The sequence below is a fragment of the Nyctereutes procyonoides genome, unplaced genomic scaffold (assembly GCF_905146905.1).
Source record: "Nyctereutes procyonoides isolate TBG_1078 unplaced genomic scaffold, NYPRO_anot_genome, whole genome shotgun sequence".
NCBI classification, from domain to species: domain Eukaryota; kingdom Metazoa; phylum Chordata; class Mammalia; order Carnivora; family Canidae; genus Nyctereutes; species Nyctereutes procyonoides.
Window position 1 is genome coordinate 1 of NW_026575075.1, and position 19,848 is coordinate 19,848.

The window sequence follows — 19,848 nt, forward strand, 5'->3', positions numbered from 1 at the left end:
GGAGGAGGGGCAAGATGGCGGAGGAGTAGGGTCCCCAAATCACCTGTCCCCAACAAATTACCTAGATAACCTTCAAACCATCCTGAAAATCTACGAATTCGGCCTGAGATTTAAAGAGAGACCAGCTGGAATGCTACAGTGAGAGGAGTTCACGCTTCTATCAAGGTAGGAAGACGGGGAAAAGAAATAAAGAAACAAAAGGCCTCCGAGGGGGAGGGGCCCCGCGAGGAGCCGGGCTGAGGCCGGGGCGAGTGTCCCCAGGACAGGAGAGCCCCGTCCCGGAGGAGCAGGAGCTGCACCAACCTTCCCGGGCGGGCGGAAAGGGGCTCGCAGGGAGTTGGAGCAGGACCCAGGAGGGCGGGGATGCCCTCGGGCTCCCGGGGACACTAACAGGCACCTGCAAGCGCAGGAGAGTGCTCCGAGCTCCCTAAGGGCTGCAGCACGCACCGGAGCAGTTCGGAGGGGCTCGGGAGCGGCTCCAGGGAGGGAGCTGCGGGGCGGGAGCGCAAATCCAACAACGCAGGCCCGGGAGCACAGGGCGCCGGGACACAGCCCAGGATCCGGCCTCCCCCCGGGACAGGCAGAGGCCGGGAGGGCCCAGGACAGCAAGGACGCTCCTGCCCCGAGCTGAGCAGATCAACGGCCCCGCCCCGGAGCCTCCAGGCCCTGCGGACGGAGAGCCGAGAGCCCCGAGTTCCTGCGGAGGCTGAATCCAGGCTTCCAGAGTTGCCATAGCAACTGCAACTGTTCCTCCTGAGACCTCACGGGGTAAACAACCCCCTCTGAGCCCTGCAGCAGGCAGGGGCAGAGCAGCTCCCCCAAGTGCTAACACCTGAAAATCAGCGCAACAGGCCCCTCCCCCAGAAGACCAGCTGGACGGACCAGTTCCAGGGGAAGTCAAGGGACTTAAACTCTACAGAAATACTCCCCCGTGTTTTTTTTTTCTTTTCTTTTTTCTTTTCTTTTTGATTTCTGATTGCTTCCCCCACCCCCTTTTTTTTTCACCTTTCTTTCTTTTTCTTTCCCTTTTTCTTCTCTTCTTTCCTTTTTCTTTTCTTTTTCTTTTTTCTTTTTCTCTTTTCTTTCCTTCTCTCTCTTTCTCTCATTCTCCCAATACAACTTGTTTTTGGCCACTCCGCACTGAGCAAAATGACTAGAAGGAAAACCTCACCTCAAAAGAAAGAATCAGAAACAGCCCTCTCTCCCACAGAGCTACAAAATCTGGATTACAATTCAATGTCAGAAAGCCAATTCAGAAGCACTATTATACAGCTACTGGTGGCTCTAGAAAAAAGCATTAAGGACTCACGAGACTTCATGACTGCAGAATTTAGATCCAATCAGGCAGAAATTAAAAATCAACTGAATGAGATGCAATCCAAACTAGAAGTCCTAACGACGAGGGTTAACGAGGTGGAAGAACGAGTGAGTGACATAGAAGACAAGTTAATGGCAAAGAGGGAAACTGAGGAAAAAAGAGATAAACAATTAAAGAACCATGAAGACAGATTAAGGGAAATAAATGACACTCTAAGGAAGAAAAATCTACGTTTAATTGGGGTTCCCGAGGGCGCCGAAAGGGACAGAGGGCCAGAATATGTATTTGAACAAATCCTAGCTGAAAACTTTCCCAATCTGGGAAGGGAAACAGGCATTCAGATCCAGGAAATAGAGAGATCCCCCCCTAAAATCAATAAAAACCGTTCAACACCTCGACATCTAATAGTGAAGCTTGCAAATTCCAAAGATAAAGAGAAGATCCTTAAAGCAGCAAGAGACAAGAAGTCCCTGACTTTCATGGGGAGGAATATTAGGGTAACAGCAGACCTCTCCACAGAGACCTGGCAGGCCAGAAAGGGCTGGCAGGATATATTCAGGGTCCTAAATGAGAAGAACATGCAACCAAGAATACTTTATCCAGCAAGGCTCTCATTCAAAATGGAAGGAGAGATAAAGAGCTTCCAAGACAGGCAGGAACTGAAAGAATATGTGACCTCCAAACCAGCTCTGCAAGAAATTTTAAGGGGGACTCTTAAAATTCCCCTTTAAGAAGAAGTTCAGTGGAACAATCCACAAAAACAAGGACTAAATAGATATCATGATGACACTAAACTCATATCTGTCAATAGTAACTCTGAACGTGAACGGGCTTAATGACCCCATCAAAAGGCGCAGGGTTTCAGACTGGATAAAAAAGCAGGACCCATCTATTTGCTGTCTACAAGAGACTCATTTTAGACAGAAGGACACCTACAACCTGAAAATAAAAGGTTGGAGAACCATTTACCATTCAAATGGTTCGCAAAAGAAAGCAGGGGTAGCCATCCTTATATCAGATAAACTAAAATTCACTCCGAAGACAGTAGTGAGAGACGAAGAGGGACACTATATCATACTTAAAGGATCTATCCAACAAGAGGACTTAACAATCCTCAATATATATGCCCCGAATGTGGGAGCTGCCAAATACTTAAACGAATTATTAACCAAAGTAAAGAAATACTTAGATAATAATACACTTATACTTGGTGACTTCAATCTAGCTCTCTCTACCCTTGATAGGTCTTCTAAACACAACATCTCCAAAGAAACGAGAGCTTTAAATGATACACTGGACCAGATAGATTTCACAGATATCTACAGAACTTTACATCCAAACTCAACTGAATACACATTCTTCTCAAGTGCACATGGAACTTTTTCCAGAATAGACCACATACTGGGTCACAAATCGGGTCTGAACCGATACCAAAAGATTGGGATCGTCCCCTGCATATTCTCAGACCATAACGCCTTGAAATTAGAACTCAATCACAAGAAGAAGTTTGGAAGGACCTCAAACACGTGGAGGTTAAGGACCATCCTGCTAAAAGATAAAAGGGTCAACCAGGAAATTAAGGAAGAATTAAAAAGATTCATGGAAACTAATGAGAATGAAGATACAACTGTTCAAAATCTTTGGGATGCAGCAAAAGCAGTCCTGAGGGGGAAATACATCGCAATACAAGCATCCATTCAAAAACTGGAAAGAACTCAAATACAAAAGCTAACCTTACACATAAAGGAGCTAGAGAAGAAGCAGCAAATCGACCCGACGCCCAGCAGAAGAAGAGAGTTAATTAAAATTCGAGCAGAACTCAACGAAATTGAGACCAGAAGAACTGTGGAACAGATCAATAGAACCAGGAGTTGGTTCTTTGAAAGAATTAATAAGATAGATAAACCATTAGCCAACCTTATTAAAAAGAAGAGAGAGAAGACTCAAATTAATAAAATCATGAATGAGAAAGGAGAGATCACTACCAACACCAAGGAAATACAAACGATTTTAAAAACATATTATGAACAGCTCTACGCCAATAAATTAGGCAATCTAGAAGAAATGGACGCATTCCTGGAAAGCCACAAACTACCAAAACTGGAGCAGGAAGAAATAGAAAACCTGAACAGGCCAATAACCAGGGAGGAAATTGAAGCAGTCATCAAAAACCTCCCAAGACACAAGAGTCCAGGGCCAGATGGCTTCCCAGGGGAATTCTATCAAACGTTTAAAGAAGAAATCATACCTATTCTACTAAAGCTGTTTGGAAAGATAGAAAGAGATGGAGTACTTCCAAACTCATTCTATGAGGCCAGCATCACCTTAATTCCAAAACCAGACAAAGACCCCACCAAAAAGGAGAATTACAGACCAATATCCCTGATGAACATGGATGCAAAAATTCTCAACAAGATACTAGCCAATAGGATCCAACAACACATTAAGAAAATTATTCACCATGACCAAGTAGGATTTATCCCCGGGATGCAAGGCTGGTTCAACACTCGTAAAACAATCAATGTGATTCATCATATCAGCAAGAGAAAAACCAAGAACCATATGATCCTCTCATTAGATGCAGAGAAAGCATTTGACAAAATACAGCATCCATTCCTGATTAAAACTCTTCAGAGTGTAGGGATAGAGGGAACTTTCCTCGATATCTTAAAAGCCATCTACGAAAAGCCCACAGCAAATATCATTCTCAATGGGGAAGCACTGGGAGCCTTTCCCCTAAGATCAGGAACCAGACAGGGATGTCCACTCTCACCACTGCTATTCAACATAGTATTGGAAGTCCTAGCCTCAGCAATCAGACAACAAAAAGACATAAAAGGCATTCAAATTGGCAAAGAAGAAGTCAAACTCTCCCTCTTCGCCGATGACATGATACTCTACATAGAAAACCCAAAAGCCTCCACCCCAAGATTGCTAGAACTCATACAGCAATTTGGTAGCGTGGCAGGATACAAAATCAATGCCCAGAAATCAATGGCATTCCTATACACTAACAATGAGACTGAAGAAAGAGAAATTAAGGAGTCAATCCCATTTACAATTGCACCCAAAAGCATAAGATACCTAGGAATAAACCTAACCAAAGAGGTAAAGGATCTATACCCTAAAAACTATAGAACACTTCTGAAAGAAATTGAGGAAGACACAAAGAGATGGAAAAATATTCCATGCTCATGGATTGGCAGAATTAATATTGTGAAAATGTCAATGCTACCCAGGGCAATTTACACGTTCAATGCAATCCCTATCAAAATACCATGGACTTTTTTCAGAGACTTAGAACAAATTATTTTAAGATTTGTGTGGAATCAGAAAAGACCCCGAATAGCCAGGGGAATTTTAAAAAAGAAAACCATAGCTGGGGGCATCACAATGCCAGATTTCAGGTTGTACTACAAAGCTGTGGTCATCAAGACAGTGTGGTACTGGCACAAAAACAGACACATAGACCAATGGAACAGAATAGAGAATCCAGAAATGGACCCTGAACTTTATGGTCAACTAATATTCGACAAAGGAGGAAAGACTATCCACTGGAAGAAAGACAGTCTCTTCAATAAATGGTGCTGGGAAAATTGGTCATCCACATGCAGAAGAATGAAACTAGACCACTCTCTTGCACCATACACAAAGATAAACTCAAAATGGATGAAAGATTTAAATGTGAGACAAGACTCCATCAAAATCCTAGAGGAGAACACAGGCAACACCCTTTTTGAACTTGGCCACAGTAACTTCTTGCAAGATACATCCACGAAGGCAAAAGAAACAAAAGCAAAAATGAACTATTGGGACTTCATCAAGATAAGAAGCTTTTGCACAGCAAAGGATACAGTCAACAAAACTCAAAGACAACCTACAGAATGGGAGAAGATATTTGCAAATAACATATCAGATAAAGGGCTAGTTTCCAAAATCTATAAAGAACTTATTAAACTCAACACCAAAGAAACAAACAATCCAATCATGAAATGGGCAAAAGACATGAAGAGAAATCTCACAGAGGAAGACATAGACATGGCCAACATGCACATGAGAAAATGCTCTGCATCACTTGCCATCAGGGAAATACAAATCAAAACCACAATGAGATACCACCTCACACCAGTGAGAATGGGGAAAATTAACAAGGCAGGAAACAACAAATGTTGGAGAGGATGCGGAGAAAAGGGAACCCTCTTACACTGTTGGTGGGAATGTGAACTGGTGCAGCCACTCTGGAAAACTGTGTGGAGGTTCCTCAAAGAATTAAAAATAGACCTGCCCTACGACCCAGCAATTGCACTGTTAGGGATTTACCCCGAAGATTCAGATGCAATGAAACGCCGGGGCACCTGCACCCCGATGTTTCTAGCAGCCATGTCCACAATAGCCAAACTGTGGAAGGAGCCTCGGTGCCCATCGAAAGATGAATGGATAAAGAAGATGTGGTTTATGTATACAATGGAATATTACTCAGCCATTAGAAACAACAAATACCCACCATTTGCTTCAACGTGGATGGAACTGGAGGGTATTATGCTGAGTGAAGTAAGTCAATCGGAGAAGGACAAACAGTGTATGTTCTCACTTATTTGGGGAATATGAATAATAGTGAAGGGGAATATAAGGGAAGGGAGAAGAAATGTGTGGGAGATATCAGAAAGGGACACAGAACATAAAGACTTCTAACTCTGGGAAATGAACTAGGGGTGGTGGAAGGGGAGGAGGGCGGGGGGTGGGGGTGAATGGGTGACGGGCACGGAGGGGGACACTTGACGGGATGAGCACTGGGTGTTATTCTGTATGTTGGTAAATTGAACACCAATAAAAATTAATTTATAAAAAAAAAAAAAAAAAACTTGGACTTGAAATCAAGCCCCACAGTGTTATAAGCGAGCCTATTCTTTCACGATAACAATTCCATGGAGAGAAACTGCTCTTACTTTCTAACAGGTTTGAGACTCTGAAATGTGACTGCTTCTCTTCAGTAATTTTCCATCAAATGTGCAAGATACATCTTGACAGTGAAACACCATTTCTCATTTACCTCTTCAGCGAGACTGAAAATATATAAGGGGACATTCTTCTATGTGAGAGGACATTCATTTTACTTAAATAACATCAGGGGGGATCTCTGTGGCTTCATTTCTTTTTCCAAATATTTCTTCATAAGAAAGCATTGATTTCATAGCTTCTATGACTTGATGGGAAAATTTCTTTTCAACATGCTATCTGTATCTCAAAATGATATGCTGACGTACTGTCATTATGACACGCTATTTGAGTTATACTAAACCGATCACATTTAGTAGCTAGTTTTCTTGGTGACCACCAATCTAGTCATGGAGAATACAAGTCGTAACTCAAAGCCATTAATAACTAACTAATACAAGTTAGTAACTCAGAGAACTAAGTATATGGATTAGCAAGCCTATATATATGAGCCCTGTGGGGGACTGAACGTTTTGAATTAAAGTAAAACATTTCCAGTAGTAGAAATAGAAATGAATAATTTTGAAAATTTAAATCACATGGATGAATTGTGCCACAAAGTTTCAAAACTGCAGCTACCCCCACCCCCACCAGAGGAGTTATTCTGCTGGGTTGTGAATGGGAAGCCCAACCAACCTATAAATATGCAAAAGCAGTTATTAGAAATGAAATTCATTCTGAACTACGAGCCCTTGTACAGGAAATGTGTCAAAACGCCAGTGGTTCCATTTTCCCCAAATGCTACTATCTTGTTCCACTACAATAGTAGGTTGGATGACAAATAATAACAAAGGCATCTAATCTTTAATGCTTCCATATAACAATCGTTAGTTAACTTTAAGTGATACTAGTGGCCTGAAATCTTCCAAAACTTGCCGAAAAGCGGTAAAAAAAAGTAAGGTTTATCAAAGTCTACAAATATAAAAGGAAAATGTAGGTTTATCATATCCAGGATAAATCTCATTACTTTGAACCAGGGAAATAGAAGCCCCACCTGAACAAGCAAAAGATCGTGATTATTCTGTTTATTCATAAAGAAATGTTAATACTACCAAACTGCAAGGGTAAGAGTAATATGGCAGGTTTGTGTTTGTTCCTGTTCCTCACCTAACTGCCAAACAGTGCAAAAGAAAAGTTATAAATACAACTACTACCATTAGGATTCCCTATTTTCAGGAAAACTCCTAAAAAGTGCCAAATTAGCAATGGTCTTTATTCCTTCTCTGGACTATTATGCAGATTAGAGCTTTAGAAGATTTCCTAAGCAGCACCCTCACTTGTTACTGATTTTTTTCCTCCTAGCAAATAAAAATAGAATAAACATAAGAACAATATTAACTACTTATTTGGCTTTGAAAAGAAAGAGAAATTGTCTTTATTTTCAGAGTTAAAGGTCATCTTTTAGAGGGAGGTCAGTAAGACTGTCAAATAATAAGACTTGTTAACAGGAACCTGTGTTGAAGATGGCTTATTGGGACATCTCTACTGAATCAACATTAGGAAATGCCCAACAAGCTTCTTCACACATAAGCCTTGTTCCTTCTATCCAGCCGCTGTGCTAGTTCGGTTTCCTGCGCTGAACATTCCAGAGCCCCAGACTCTCATATGTCACTGTCTCTGTCATTCAGTTCTTAAATGTCCTGTCATCAGAGAGGCTTTCCCTGATCAGTTCACCTAAATTACCACCTGACTCTGACCTACATTATTTTTTAGCCCATCAATTTGTTTTGTTTTCTTTTAGTAATAATCGTTATCTTGCTCATATACTTGCTCATTTAATGAACTTGTTGAGCTTACAATCCTGGCCTGGCTTGTTCACCGCTGTACAGCTGACACCTAAAATATTACCTGGTCTATAACAAATATCCACTAATTATTAACTGAAAGGATGAATCCCGACCTCCATTACCCACAGTGGAAAGGCTAAGCACTTTCAAAAGCATAATGCCATAATGCCTGGACATTCTGCATCAAGGTAGGTTTCCACCTTTCTTTATAAACTGTATTTGCCTCAAAAGAATACAAGGCTAATTTAGTACTATCTTTAACCCAATGCACCTCAGGCCATCAGTGAAAGAAAGGAAGCCACTTATCCAGAAAGATAACAGCAAAAATGGGCTCCTGTGAGGATCGAGAACATATGTAGCCTCATAAAGTGAAAGCCTGAAAGAACAATGCCAGACAGTAAATCTATGTTTTAGCAAAGCTGACAGAGATTTCTTCACTAGGAAAAAAAAATCCTGCATGACGAGCTTTTGTTTGATGGTAAAGTAGACAGTATCATCGTGTAGTGCTTAGAGATCAAGTGTGATGCATAGCTGTGCAGTATATACCCTTCCTGAATTAACTACTAGAAGAAAAAAATGGGAGAAATTTTTGACAGGGAAGCACAGTTTTCACTTGAGGAATTCCTTTCTCTACATAGAAAAAAAATAACTATTTATTAAGTATTCAAATAACCATAATATCCCCCAATATTTTTGTAGCTATTTTCAAGTTATCCACCTGTCACAGTCCCTTTATATGCAACAGTATTCTAATACTGTTCGTGAACATCTCCTGGGAGCACGCATACAACTAGGCAAGGCATATATAATTCTGTCATATAGAATGAATCCCCAAATTTCTTCCATTTTCTATCATGAACTGGTCACTTACATTTGCCTTCATCTGCGATCTGTACTTTTCCCTGGATGCCATTTTATTTCCTCCTATTTAGTATGTCTGGTCCTCTCCCACAAAAGATAGATTGTCCTGGCTCCTAACATATGAGAAGAGAGAGAGAAATCCTACTTCTTTCATAGGCATGAAAATAATATTGTAAATCATACAGTTGGCTTTGGGCATCAAGTCTCTTATACTGCTTTCTTATTTCTTTGGCCATCGATAGCCTCTTTAGGGTAACTGTAATAATTCTCAGTCAACCTGAGAATTTCCTTTTGTGAAAATATCCTTTGTTTTATCTCACCTCTCACATTGCCAGCTCTTTGAGGACAAGGGCCATGTTTTACTTTGCTTGGAAGTCTCTGCAACACTTAACACATAACACTCTTAAGAGTTGTCGAATTAACTAAACTGAATTAAACTCTGGACAAATGGGAGCTTCTTACAGAACCTTAATGGAGGTTTAATTTCTAGGGTTCCTACTCTATGGATATGTTTTGTTTTGATTAGCCTCACAATTTATTTAATAATTGATGCCTCAGTTGGGGAAATGTAACTTGAACATAAATATAGGCAAAACAGCATACAAAATGTTTCATACATGTTGATCATGGTGGTACTTGTTAGAATCAGGGAATCAGGAAGATTAGAAAAGGAGATGGGGATTAATCCCAGACCTATTTCCTGAATTAAAATCTTGGACATACATCCCTGATAAAGAAGGATTGATAGAAGAATACGGCACCAAAAGGCAATTATAAATAAAGGAATTTGGGAAATAAAGATACCTTCTAGACAGAAAATCAAGTAAGCTTCATTTTGAGAAAAGACGTTATAGACTAGAGTGCTGTAAAATGCTGTAAGATGTTAATGACCATTCTCATTAGCATCATCGCTTCCAGCAGGGATTTTCTGGTAGCTGCTTGGGGAGACAGTTATTTTGAGCTAAGCCTTCAGGGATGCCCTCTCTCTGAAATAGACCATATTTTTTAAACATCCCATGAATCTTCACTTCTTCACTCTGGTCTACTTTCAACTGTTTACCGATTTTTTTTTTCAACTCAGTCCAACTTTTAAAAATCACCACGGTTGACCTGATTTATAAAATCCTTCTCTTTAAGTCTCACTTCAATTTTAAATCCATTCAATTCCTTCTAACTTGGTGAATTATTCTTATGAAGCTTTAAAAATTCATAAAAGGGGACATATTCATCTATTAGACTATACAAATTATAGACTAAATGTGGTGTTGGCATGATTCGAGCCCTCAGGGTACATTAAACAGTATCTTTCACAACTTGATCTGGAAACATGAAAATGTTTATTATTTTCAAAATACTTTGATAACAGTTTGTTTTGCTATAACATAAAACTTCACCACATTCTATTTGGCCGTATGCCATAATTCTTAATTAATACTTGTAGGTTCCATAACATGGTTCAAAAACAATGGTAAATCATTATGCTACAGGCAGTGATTTCTGAATTAATTTCTAAGCACCAGCAGCAAGTCTGCTATTACAAGCTGCATTTAGATCATAAATTATCCTGTAGGCCCTTTTGCCTATGCCACGTAAATGTGAAGTTACTACATGTGTGAAGATGGCAATTTGGTACAATAATAGAGTACAAAGGATTCTCTTAGTCAGAACCCTGTTGCAGCTGAAAATAATGATGAAAAACTAGCCAGAGAGTCCCTGAAACACATTTGTTGAAAACCTGCTTCATCTTCAGCAGACACCTGAGAAGAAACTAGTTAACAGCTTGACAGATTCAACAGGGACAAGCATCTTTCCTTGGCACTATTTTAAATCGCTACATAGGAGGGTGACTCACTGAAACTGGGTTTGAGGGAGGTGGGGGGAAAGACATAACTGCTTGTTAGAAAAAGAGAGGAGAGCCAAAGAAAATGCAAAAAGAAAATATTATACTTCCAACATATACATTAAAAATAAACCTTAATTGAGTTCATGTATTTAAGGAAATAACTTTATCTGATTAAAAAATGACTTCTAAGAGAAAAAGATATGTGCCTAGAAATTTTTTAAAAAACATGAGTTTTTATTTTTTAAGGATTTATTTATTTATTTATGAGAGAGAGAGAGAGAGAGAGAGAGAGAGGCAGAGACACAGGAGGAAGGAGAAGCAGGCTCCATGCTGGGAGTCCAACGCGGGACTCGATCCTGGGACTCCAGGATCGCGCCCTGGGCCAAAGGCAGGCGCCAAACCTCTGAGCCACCCAGAGATCCCCAAAAACATGATTTTTAAAAAAGATTTATTGGAGAGAGAGAAAGAGCAGACACACACACACACACACACACACACACAGAGGGAGAGAGAAAGAGAGAGAGAGAATGAGAATCTCCAGCAGACTCCCCACTGAGAATGGAACCCAAGAACACAGGGCTCCATCTCATGACCCTGAGATCGTGACCTGAGCCAAAATCAAGAGTCGTATGCCTAACTGACTGAGTCAACCAAGCACCCATAAGGCATGATTTTTTTTAATTTACTTATGATAGTCACAGAGAGAGAGAGAGAGAGGCAGAGACACAGGCAGAGGGAGAAGCAGGCTCCATGCACCGGGAGCCTGATGTGGGATTCGATCCCAGGTCTCCAGGATTGTGCCCCGGGCCAAAGACAGGTGCCAAACCACTGCACCACCCAGGGATCCCATAAGGCATGATTTTTAAAAACAATTTAAGCCTCAGGAGTCTGTTCAAGAATTTGTGTAATCCACAACAACTAAGATACTGTAAGAGTTTTATCAGGGTCATAGAAAACAGGGAAATATTTTCTGAATATCAGCCGGATATAAAACAGCCATCCCTAGAACAGATATGGTAACAGCAGTTCTGTGGTACACAGGTCAACAAATACTTTATAGAAGACAGTAAATATTTTAGTCTAGGTCACAGGTCTCTGTCACAATTACCCTACTCTGCCACTTTACTGCAAAACCAGCCATAGACACTATATAAAAAACTGGGCATGGTTGTGCTCCAAAAATATATGTTTACAAAAAACAGGCAGCCCATTAGAATGCCCAATATCCAAAATACTGACATCACCAAACGCTGATTATGATGTAGAGCAACAGGAACTCTTATTCATTGCTGGTGGAAATGCAACACGGGACAGCCAGTTTGGAAGACAGTTTGGCAGGTTCTTACAAAACTAACCATACTCTTACCATACAAATCCAGCAATCGTGGTCCTTGGTATTTACTCAAAGGAGCTGAAAACTTGTATCTATACAAAAATCTGCATACAGATGTGTATAGCAGCATTATTCCTAACTGTGAAAACATGAAAGTTATAGGATGCCCCTCAGTAGTGAATGTATAAACAAACTGTGGTCCAAGCAGACAATAGAGTATTATTCAGTGCTAAAAAGAAATGAACAGTTGAGTCATGAAAAGACATGGAGAAACCTAAATGCATATTACAATGCAAAAGAGGCCTCTCTGAAAACACCACCTAGCATATGATTTCATCTGTAAAACATTCTTGAAGAGGCAAAACAATAGGGACAGTAACAAAACCAGTGGTTGCCAGGCAGAGGGAGATAGAGGGATGAATAGGCTAAATACAGAGGACTTGGGGGCACTGAAAATATCTATATGATACCAGAATAGTAAATGTATATCATCATGCACTTGACAAAACACATAGGTTATAACACCAAGAGTGATCCTTAGTGTAAACTATGGACTCTAGGTGATGATGATGTCAATACAGGTTAATCAATTATAGCAATTGATGGGCATGTTGATAATGGAGAGACTATGTATGTGTGGGGGCAGAGGACATATAAAAAATCTATACCTTAAGTTCAGTATTTCTATAAACCTAAAACTGCTCTAAAAAATAAAATCTATGAACACACAAACAAAAAATAGGCAGTCAACTGGGCATGGCCCAACAGGCTATATATATAGTTCAATGACCTGCCTTTAGAGTATGTTAATCCTGGGTCAGGAATTAGAAATGTTCTCAGGCTTATGAGATCCACAAACCTCTTCTTTCCAGCCTGGGGAATCTCACTTTAATCGTAGGAAAATCTTCCTCTCTCCTGTTACTTTTCTCTTACAGATACTCCATCTCTCCTCCATTTCCAGGAAACCAGTCTTAGTCTCCTCAGATGACTTCAGCTTTGGAAATTCTCATGGGAAAGGACAGTACCCTGGCCATTTCTGTTTTGCATGATATGATTGTGGTATAGTCACTGCAGCTCTCTGTTCTCATGCCAACATTGGTAATAATAATGGTACCCGTTTTATAAGGTGCTATGAGAATTAAAGTAGTTCCCATTTAAAAAGTAGCAAAGTCCTTACCATTCAGAAGATATTTAATAAATTTTAGCTACTATTTTTACATTTATGCTGTTCCATAAACCTTCTCCGAACAATGGTAGCATCTAATCTTTTAATTACATAAAAGAAAAAGGGGAAAATACAAAGAGGAGAAATAGATTTTAAAAACCTCAAAATAGGGGATCCCTGGGTGGCTCAGTGATTTTCCTCCTGCCTTTGGTCCAGGGTACTATCCTGGAGTCCCGGGATCGAGTCCTGTGTCAGGCTCCCGACAGGAAGCCCACTTCTCCCTCTGCCTGTGTCTCTGCCTCTCTCTCTCTCTCTCTCTCTCTCTCTCTCTATGTCTATCATGACTGAATAAATAAAATCTTTAAAAAAATAAAAAATAAATAAATAAAAACCTCAAAAGATTATCCTGCCACAGAGAGTTGACCAAACAAAGCCTTGACTACAATGGTGGCTAGAAAGTGGTTTAAGATATTTGAGTCACTGTAACAATAAGATCAAAAACACACAATCTTTGGAGTGCCCGAGTGACTCAGTCAACTAAGCAACCAAGTCTTGATTTTGGCTCAGGTCATGATCTCAGGGTTGTGAGACAGAGCCCCGCATCAGTCTAAGCAAGGAATCTGCTTCTCTCTCTCTCTCTCTCTCTCTCTCTCTCTCTCTCTCTGCCCCCCCTTCTCCATTGGCCATCCCTCCTCTCTCTCCTTTCCTCTCTAAAACAACAACAACAGACACACAATCTCTAAGCAATTTATCAAAACTCTCATGTTTGCCTGTGGACCAAGAGAGGGAATTTGGAGACAATACAGAGAAATTTGACAATAAGGCAGTAATACCAGCCACATCTTCAGGGAGTGGACTAAGAGTTAACACGACCTTCCACATCACCTTTAGGAAAACATAACTGGATTCAACAAAGCAAAGGCGGGTGAATATAATTTTTATTATCGCTTTTTTATCACTCTTTTATTATCAAGAGCCATACAGCTGGGCACTAAATCCCACCCAAACAGGCTATGGGCCATACGTCTTTCTTGAAACAAAAGTTTATTTCAACAAAAAGTGAGCACATATATAATCCTGGCTTTTCCTATTTGTTCACTGAGAAATAAACCCTAATTTCCTGACCTAGGAAATCAAGTATATGACACTGCACATTAAAACCCAGTTTTCTGCATGTTGATGAAATTTAATTTGAAAATGTTGACATCCATGATCACTTCCATACACACTAAGTGTTGGCAGTTCTATATACAAATGGCTAATTCATACGATGTCTCTTAATCTCATGTTATCCTTATCTTTTAGTTTAAGTATTTTTAACTTACTATTGATTAAATGGCTTTAATTGCAAATAATGCACATGGGTCTTTGAACAACATAGGTATGAACTTCATGGATACACCTATATGAGAATTTTTTTCAATAAATATATTGGAAGATTTTTAAGAATGAATAAATTCATGGACAAACCATGTAGCCTAGAAATACTGAAAAAAATTAAGATAAAGTTAGGTGCATCATGAATGCATAAAGTACAGGTAGATACTACTCTATCATTTACACCATAAAACATAGACAAATTTATTATAAAAAGTTAAAATTTATCAAAAGTCATTCAGACAAACATTTACAGACCATACTTGGTGCCATTCATAGGTCAGGAGAAATGTAAACAAATATGAATGATGAATGAAATCAAACTGCATAAAATTAACTACAGTACATGCTGTACTACTGTAATAATTTCATAGCTACTTCCTGTTGCTATTGCAGAGAGCTCAAGTGTTGCAAGGATCTGCTTAAAAAGCCATGTGACACTAATCATCTCCGCCTGAGCAGTTCATCTCTCCAGTCAATTGCACATGGCAGTAAGAAGTGATCTCTCCTGGTTCTGCCTATTAGCAGTTAAATTTTGGGGGAGTCAAAATTTATACATGGATTTTCAACTACACTGGGAATGGAGAGGCAGCACCCCTAAACCCTGCTTTGTTCAAGGATCAACTGTACTTACTCCATATCACACAATGTCTTATATATACATTTCATATCTAAAAATTGCCCGGCATAAGCTTAAGATTGAAATCAGGAAAATAAAATTCGTATTCATATTATTACCAAGATACAACCAAATATATTTTAACACATTGGACAATTTAAGATAGTTTCAGTTAACCATCTTTTAAATATCTAAATTAAACCTTTCTGCCTATTCAATCCTTCATTTTACTAACAAAGCATTGTGGGGGTACTTATTGGGTAGCAATGGTGAAAATATCTGGTCTCTCCCTGCATGGCATCTCTCAAACTTTTAGCTTTTGGAACATTAAATTTTCAATTATAAGTTCAGTCTTATCTCAGATGCAGGAACCAATTCTGTACCATAAACTCAGAGCCCCGATGTTTTATTGTCACATCAACCTATGCATGGCTGTTCATAGTAGCACCTAGACTTTCTTCTTTTTACCTGAACATCTATTTGGATTCTTGAATTCCAAATATAATAATTGGTTCCTTACCTTTGGCTTAGACATCTAAAATAGGGTCTTGACTCCCTTCCAAAACCTTTTCTCCTGACCTGTCCACCTCACTAGCTAAGATTTTTGTTTCGTCTAAAACTCAGCTTCAGGTCTTTCTTATTAGGTCACTACTTCACCTGTCCAGGACTGTAGAGACTTCTTTTCTGCCCCTACCTTATCCTATTTGACACATCTACTCCCAACTAAGCCTCAGTTCTGATAAGTTGCAGGACGCAGTTCAGACGTTAGTATACATCATGGATATACAAACTGCCGTGGGTAGGAAACAATACATGTATTAATTCAGGATTTGTTTGCACTTACACTGTCAGGAATAAATGTTAAAATAAAATGCTTGCTAATGAACATCCACAATATTAAAAGAATGGAAATGACTTTGAATTTCCTCAAATTTGCAAGTTAAGATACTTTCACACAAACTAGCCCAGATTATGGTCAATACTCAATGATCTTGAATGTGTGTGATCGTTATTTAATTTATTTAAGGAACTGTTGAGATTTTTGATGATACCTGTGGTATCCATATTGACTGTTGGTATTTCCCTCCATTAATAGCTATTACTTACCCCACTCAGCTTCAAGTAAATGCACTGATCCATTTATGTTCCCAGAGTGGTATTCAAATTGTTCTAAAATAGCACGGGCATTAACCAATTAGAATGGAGGCTAGACATAACTTTGAGATCCAATAACAATTTTTTCCTCCTCATACCATGTTCCAATTGGGTGTTCTGTGGAATCCTTCCTGTGATTCACAAAGTTAGGATTCACCTTCTAGCAATTTCTCTTAACCATCTGCATCCAGGCAAGAGATGAAGAAAAAAGTAAAAACATGAGAAAGAAATACTTGCTCTGAACCACCCTGCCCCGGAGGTGATACACATTACTTCCACACATATTCCATAAGCAAAAAGTCATATGCCCCACCAAAATGCAAGAGGCATAAGAGGTACAGCTAGGAAGTATATTGAATGAGCACAAACCACTGTCTCCATCACATATACATTATATTAAAAGGTAAAAAGTGCCATGGAGAAAAAATGAGCAAAAGTAAAAAGCACGTTGAGTGTTGAGAAAGGGGTCACAAATTTTAAAAAACTCACTCAGAGCAAGCTGCATTAAACCAGTGACAATGGAGCAAAGGCTCAAAAGGGAATATGGATAGATCCATACATGTATCTGGGGAAAGAGCATTTCTGGAAAAACTCAGTTCAAAATCCAAGATGTGGGATAGTACCTGGTAGGTCCAAGGAAAAGTAAGAAGGCTGTCACGGTTAGACCAGAGTATTTGCAGGGAGGCCTGAGAACTCTGAGAAGGGGTGGGAGCAGCCAGTAGATTTAGATAAGCTCTTATAGGCTAAATGTCTGTGTCCCCCTCTCCCCAGTGTTGAAGCCCTAACTCCCAATGTAATGGTATTTATTTATTTATTTATTTATTTATTTATTTATTTATTTTATTTTTTATAAAACTCTAAATTTATTCAAAGTGTTAAAAGATTTCACTCTCCCCTCCAAAATACTTTACATTTTAAAAAATCAAAACAGTTTTCTATTTTCTCAGCCACTGTACAAGCTGCTGCTTCCCTTCCTGGGCACCATACTCTGGCCCTCTGACCCCCTTCCCCTCCCTCCCTTCACTTTCAATATTGCTATAAGTTTGTTTATAAAACTTTCCTTCCCCTTCCCAGATGTAGCTTCCTTTCCAGACTTCAGGCCCTTGGCTGCAGGTAAGGCAGGTTGGATGGGCAGGATACTCAGGCAATACCTGAAGGGCAGAATGCTTTGTGCTTCTGGGATAAAGGCTGATTGGCTTTTTTCTTGATCAAGTGGAGGATCATTTTTTCTTCCCCATGAACATCTGTTGAGGGCCACATATTTGGCTTGGGGTTGCCCATGGCTGGGCAGCCCTGCCCCATCTCAGGTTTCCCCCAGGCATAGGTCCATGACAGCTGGGTCTGACCACCATACCATTTATATGCCTGTGGATTGTGAAAGACAGAGTGGCACATGGCTACAGTAGGGCCTGAAGATCCCCAACTTTTCAGAACGTGGGCACCAAATCCTGAGGGGAGGAATTTTTGGTTTTTGGCAGGCAAAACCAGGGTCAGCCAGGACCATGGGAGGTAGGGATGAGGGAGAAAGGTCTAACCACAGAGCTCTGGGGTGAGCAATGTTCCGGCTGCCGAAACCCCCTCCCCTCTTCCATTCCCTCCCACCTCCCCTTCATCCTGTAGGTTGCAGGATGATTCAGGAAAGGAGGATGGAAAAGAGGAAAAGGATTCTGTTCTGCTGATAGGAAAAAGGCAGGAGATGACAGCACTCGGGGCTGGGGGAGGCTTGCTGGAATCTGTAGTTTTCATAGCTTCTCAGTTCCAGGAGAGAGGGTGGGGGGCCGGAGCCAGGCCCGCAGAGGGTTCATCAGCTCTGTTCCTTGTCCTTGACTAGGAAGACTGTGTGCTGGCCCCCACTGGACACAGATAAGACCACACGGTTCTCCAGCTGTTTGCCTGTCATCTCCACTGGGCTCCAGGTATCGTCTTCCTGCCCTGTGCCCAGCTGATAGTTGGTGCCCATGCCCCAGGCAAACACACGACCATCCTTGGTCACAGCATACCCCACGGAGGCCCCACAAGCCACTGAGGAGACAGCAGGGAGCCTGGAGATGAGGGTGGGTATGCTCTTCTCCTCAGCACCCTCCCCAAGGCCCAGCCGCCCATACTCAGCCCGGCCCAGGCTGTACGCTTTTCCTTCTGAATCCATGCAGACTGTATGATGCTGGCCACCAGAGAAGCCCACCCAGGACTTGGTAGAGTTCTTGAAGGATGTCAGGTTTTGGGGTACAAAGCAAGATTCTGTCCCTGGGGTTCCAAGCTGATGATAGTTGGAGAGGCCAAAACCATATACATGGCCCTCACAGGAGATGGCAAAGGTGAAGTAGGCACCACAGAAGGCATCTTGGAATCTGACATGACCCCGGCTTCCTCTGGATTTCAGCATCACACACTTGGGGACCAGGAGTCGTTCAAGGCCCTGACGGCCACCACGGTTGGCAAATAATTCAGGCACACGGCCCAGCTGGCCCTGCTCCCCGCAGCCCAAAGTGTAGAGGTCACCATCACCTGTCAGCATCACCAAGTGGTCATTTCCTGAGGCCACCTTCACTACAGGCACAGTCAGCTGCACTTGCAGGGGCACCATGCTCTTCTTCATGGGCTCCAAGAGTCCAATCACACCATTATTGTCCCGGAAGGAGCCCCAGAGGAAAACTCGACCATCCTCAGTGAGAGCTGCTGTGTGACTCTCTCCTGCTGACACCTGTACCACTTTCTCTTGCAGTTCCACTTTCCCGGGGACCATCTCGGAGCCCTCCACTGATGTGTCCCGTCCCAGGGCTCCTTCATCGTTGCAGCCGAAGGAGTAGACCTGGCCACTTTTGCTTAGACACACAGTATGCATGCCCCCAGCCTCAGCTTGCACGATGTCCTCCGGAATGGGCACCAGGGCTGGTTTCTTCCTCTCCATCACATTCTCGCCCAGCCCCAGCTGGCCCACGTCGCCCTGGCCCAGTGTCAGCACGATGCCTGGTTCTGTGCTGTGGGACCTATGGGAGACTGGAACACGACGGGAGGCAACGGCCCTCACTGCCTGGTTACGACGGTCCTTCACCTTCTTGCTTTTGGGGAGAGCATCTTCTGGGGGTGACCTTCTCTTAGCTATACATTTTGGTGGCATCTTCCTTTCCTTGCTGCAGGTTTGCCACAAGCAACTCCTCCGCTCGCCGGCCCCGCCGCCAACTGCTGTAATGGTATTTAAAGGTGGGGGCTTTAGGAGGTGATTAGGTTCAGATGAGGCCATGAAGGTGGAGCTCCCATGATGGAATTAGTGCCTCTCTAAGAAAAGGAAGATACCAGAGCTTCTCCTCTCTACCATGTGAAGCTATTGTAAGAAGATAGCTTTCGGCAAGCCAGGAAGAGGGCCCTCATTAAGAATCAAATCTGTTGGGGACACC

At 41.3% G+C, this 19,848-nt stretch overlaps 1 protein-coding gene across 1 annotated transcript; it reads right to left on the bottom strand.

The window, feature by feature from the left end:
- Nucleotides 1-18,257: 18,257 nt before the first annotated feature.
- LOC129514406 (regulator of chromosome condensation-like) lies at nucleotides 18,258-19,571 on the bottom strand. The gene has a single exon (XM_055332962.1). The coding sequence runs from the start codon at nucleotides 19,569-19,571 to the stop codon at nucleotides 18,258-18,260; it is 1,314 nt and encodes a 437-aa protein (XP_055188937.1).
- Nucleotides 19,572-19,848: the final 277 nt, after the last annotated feature.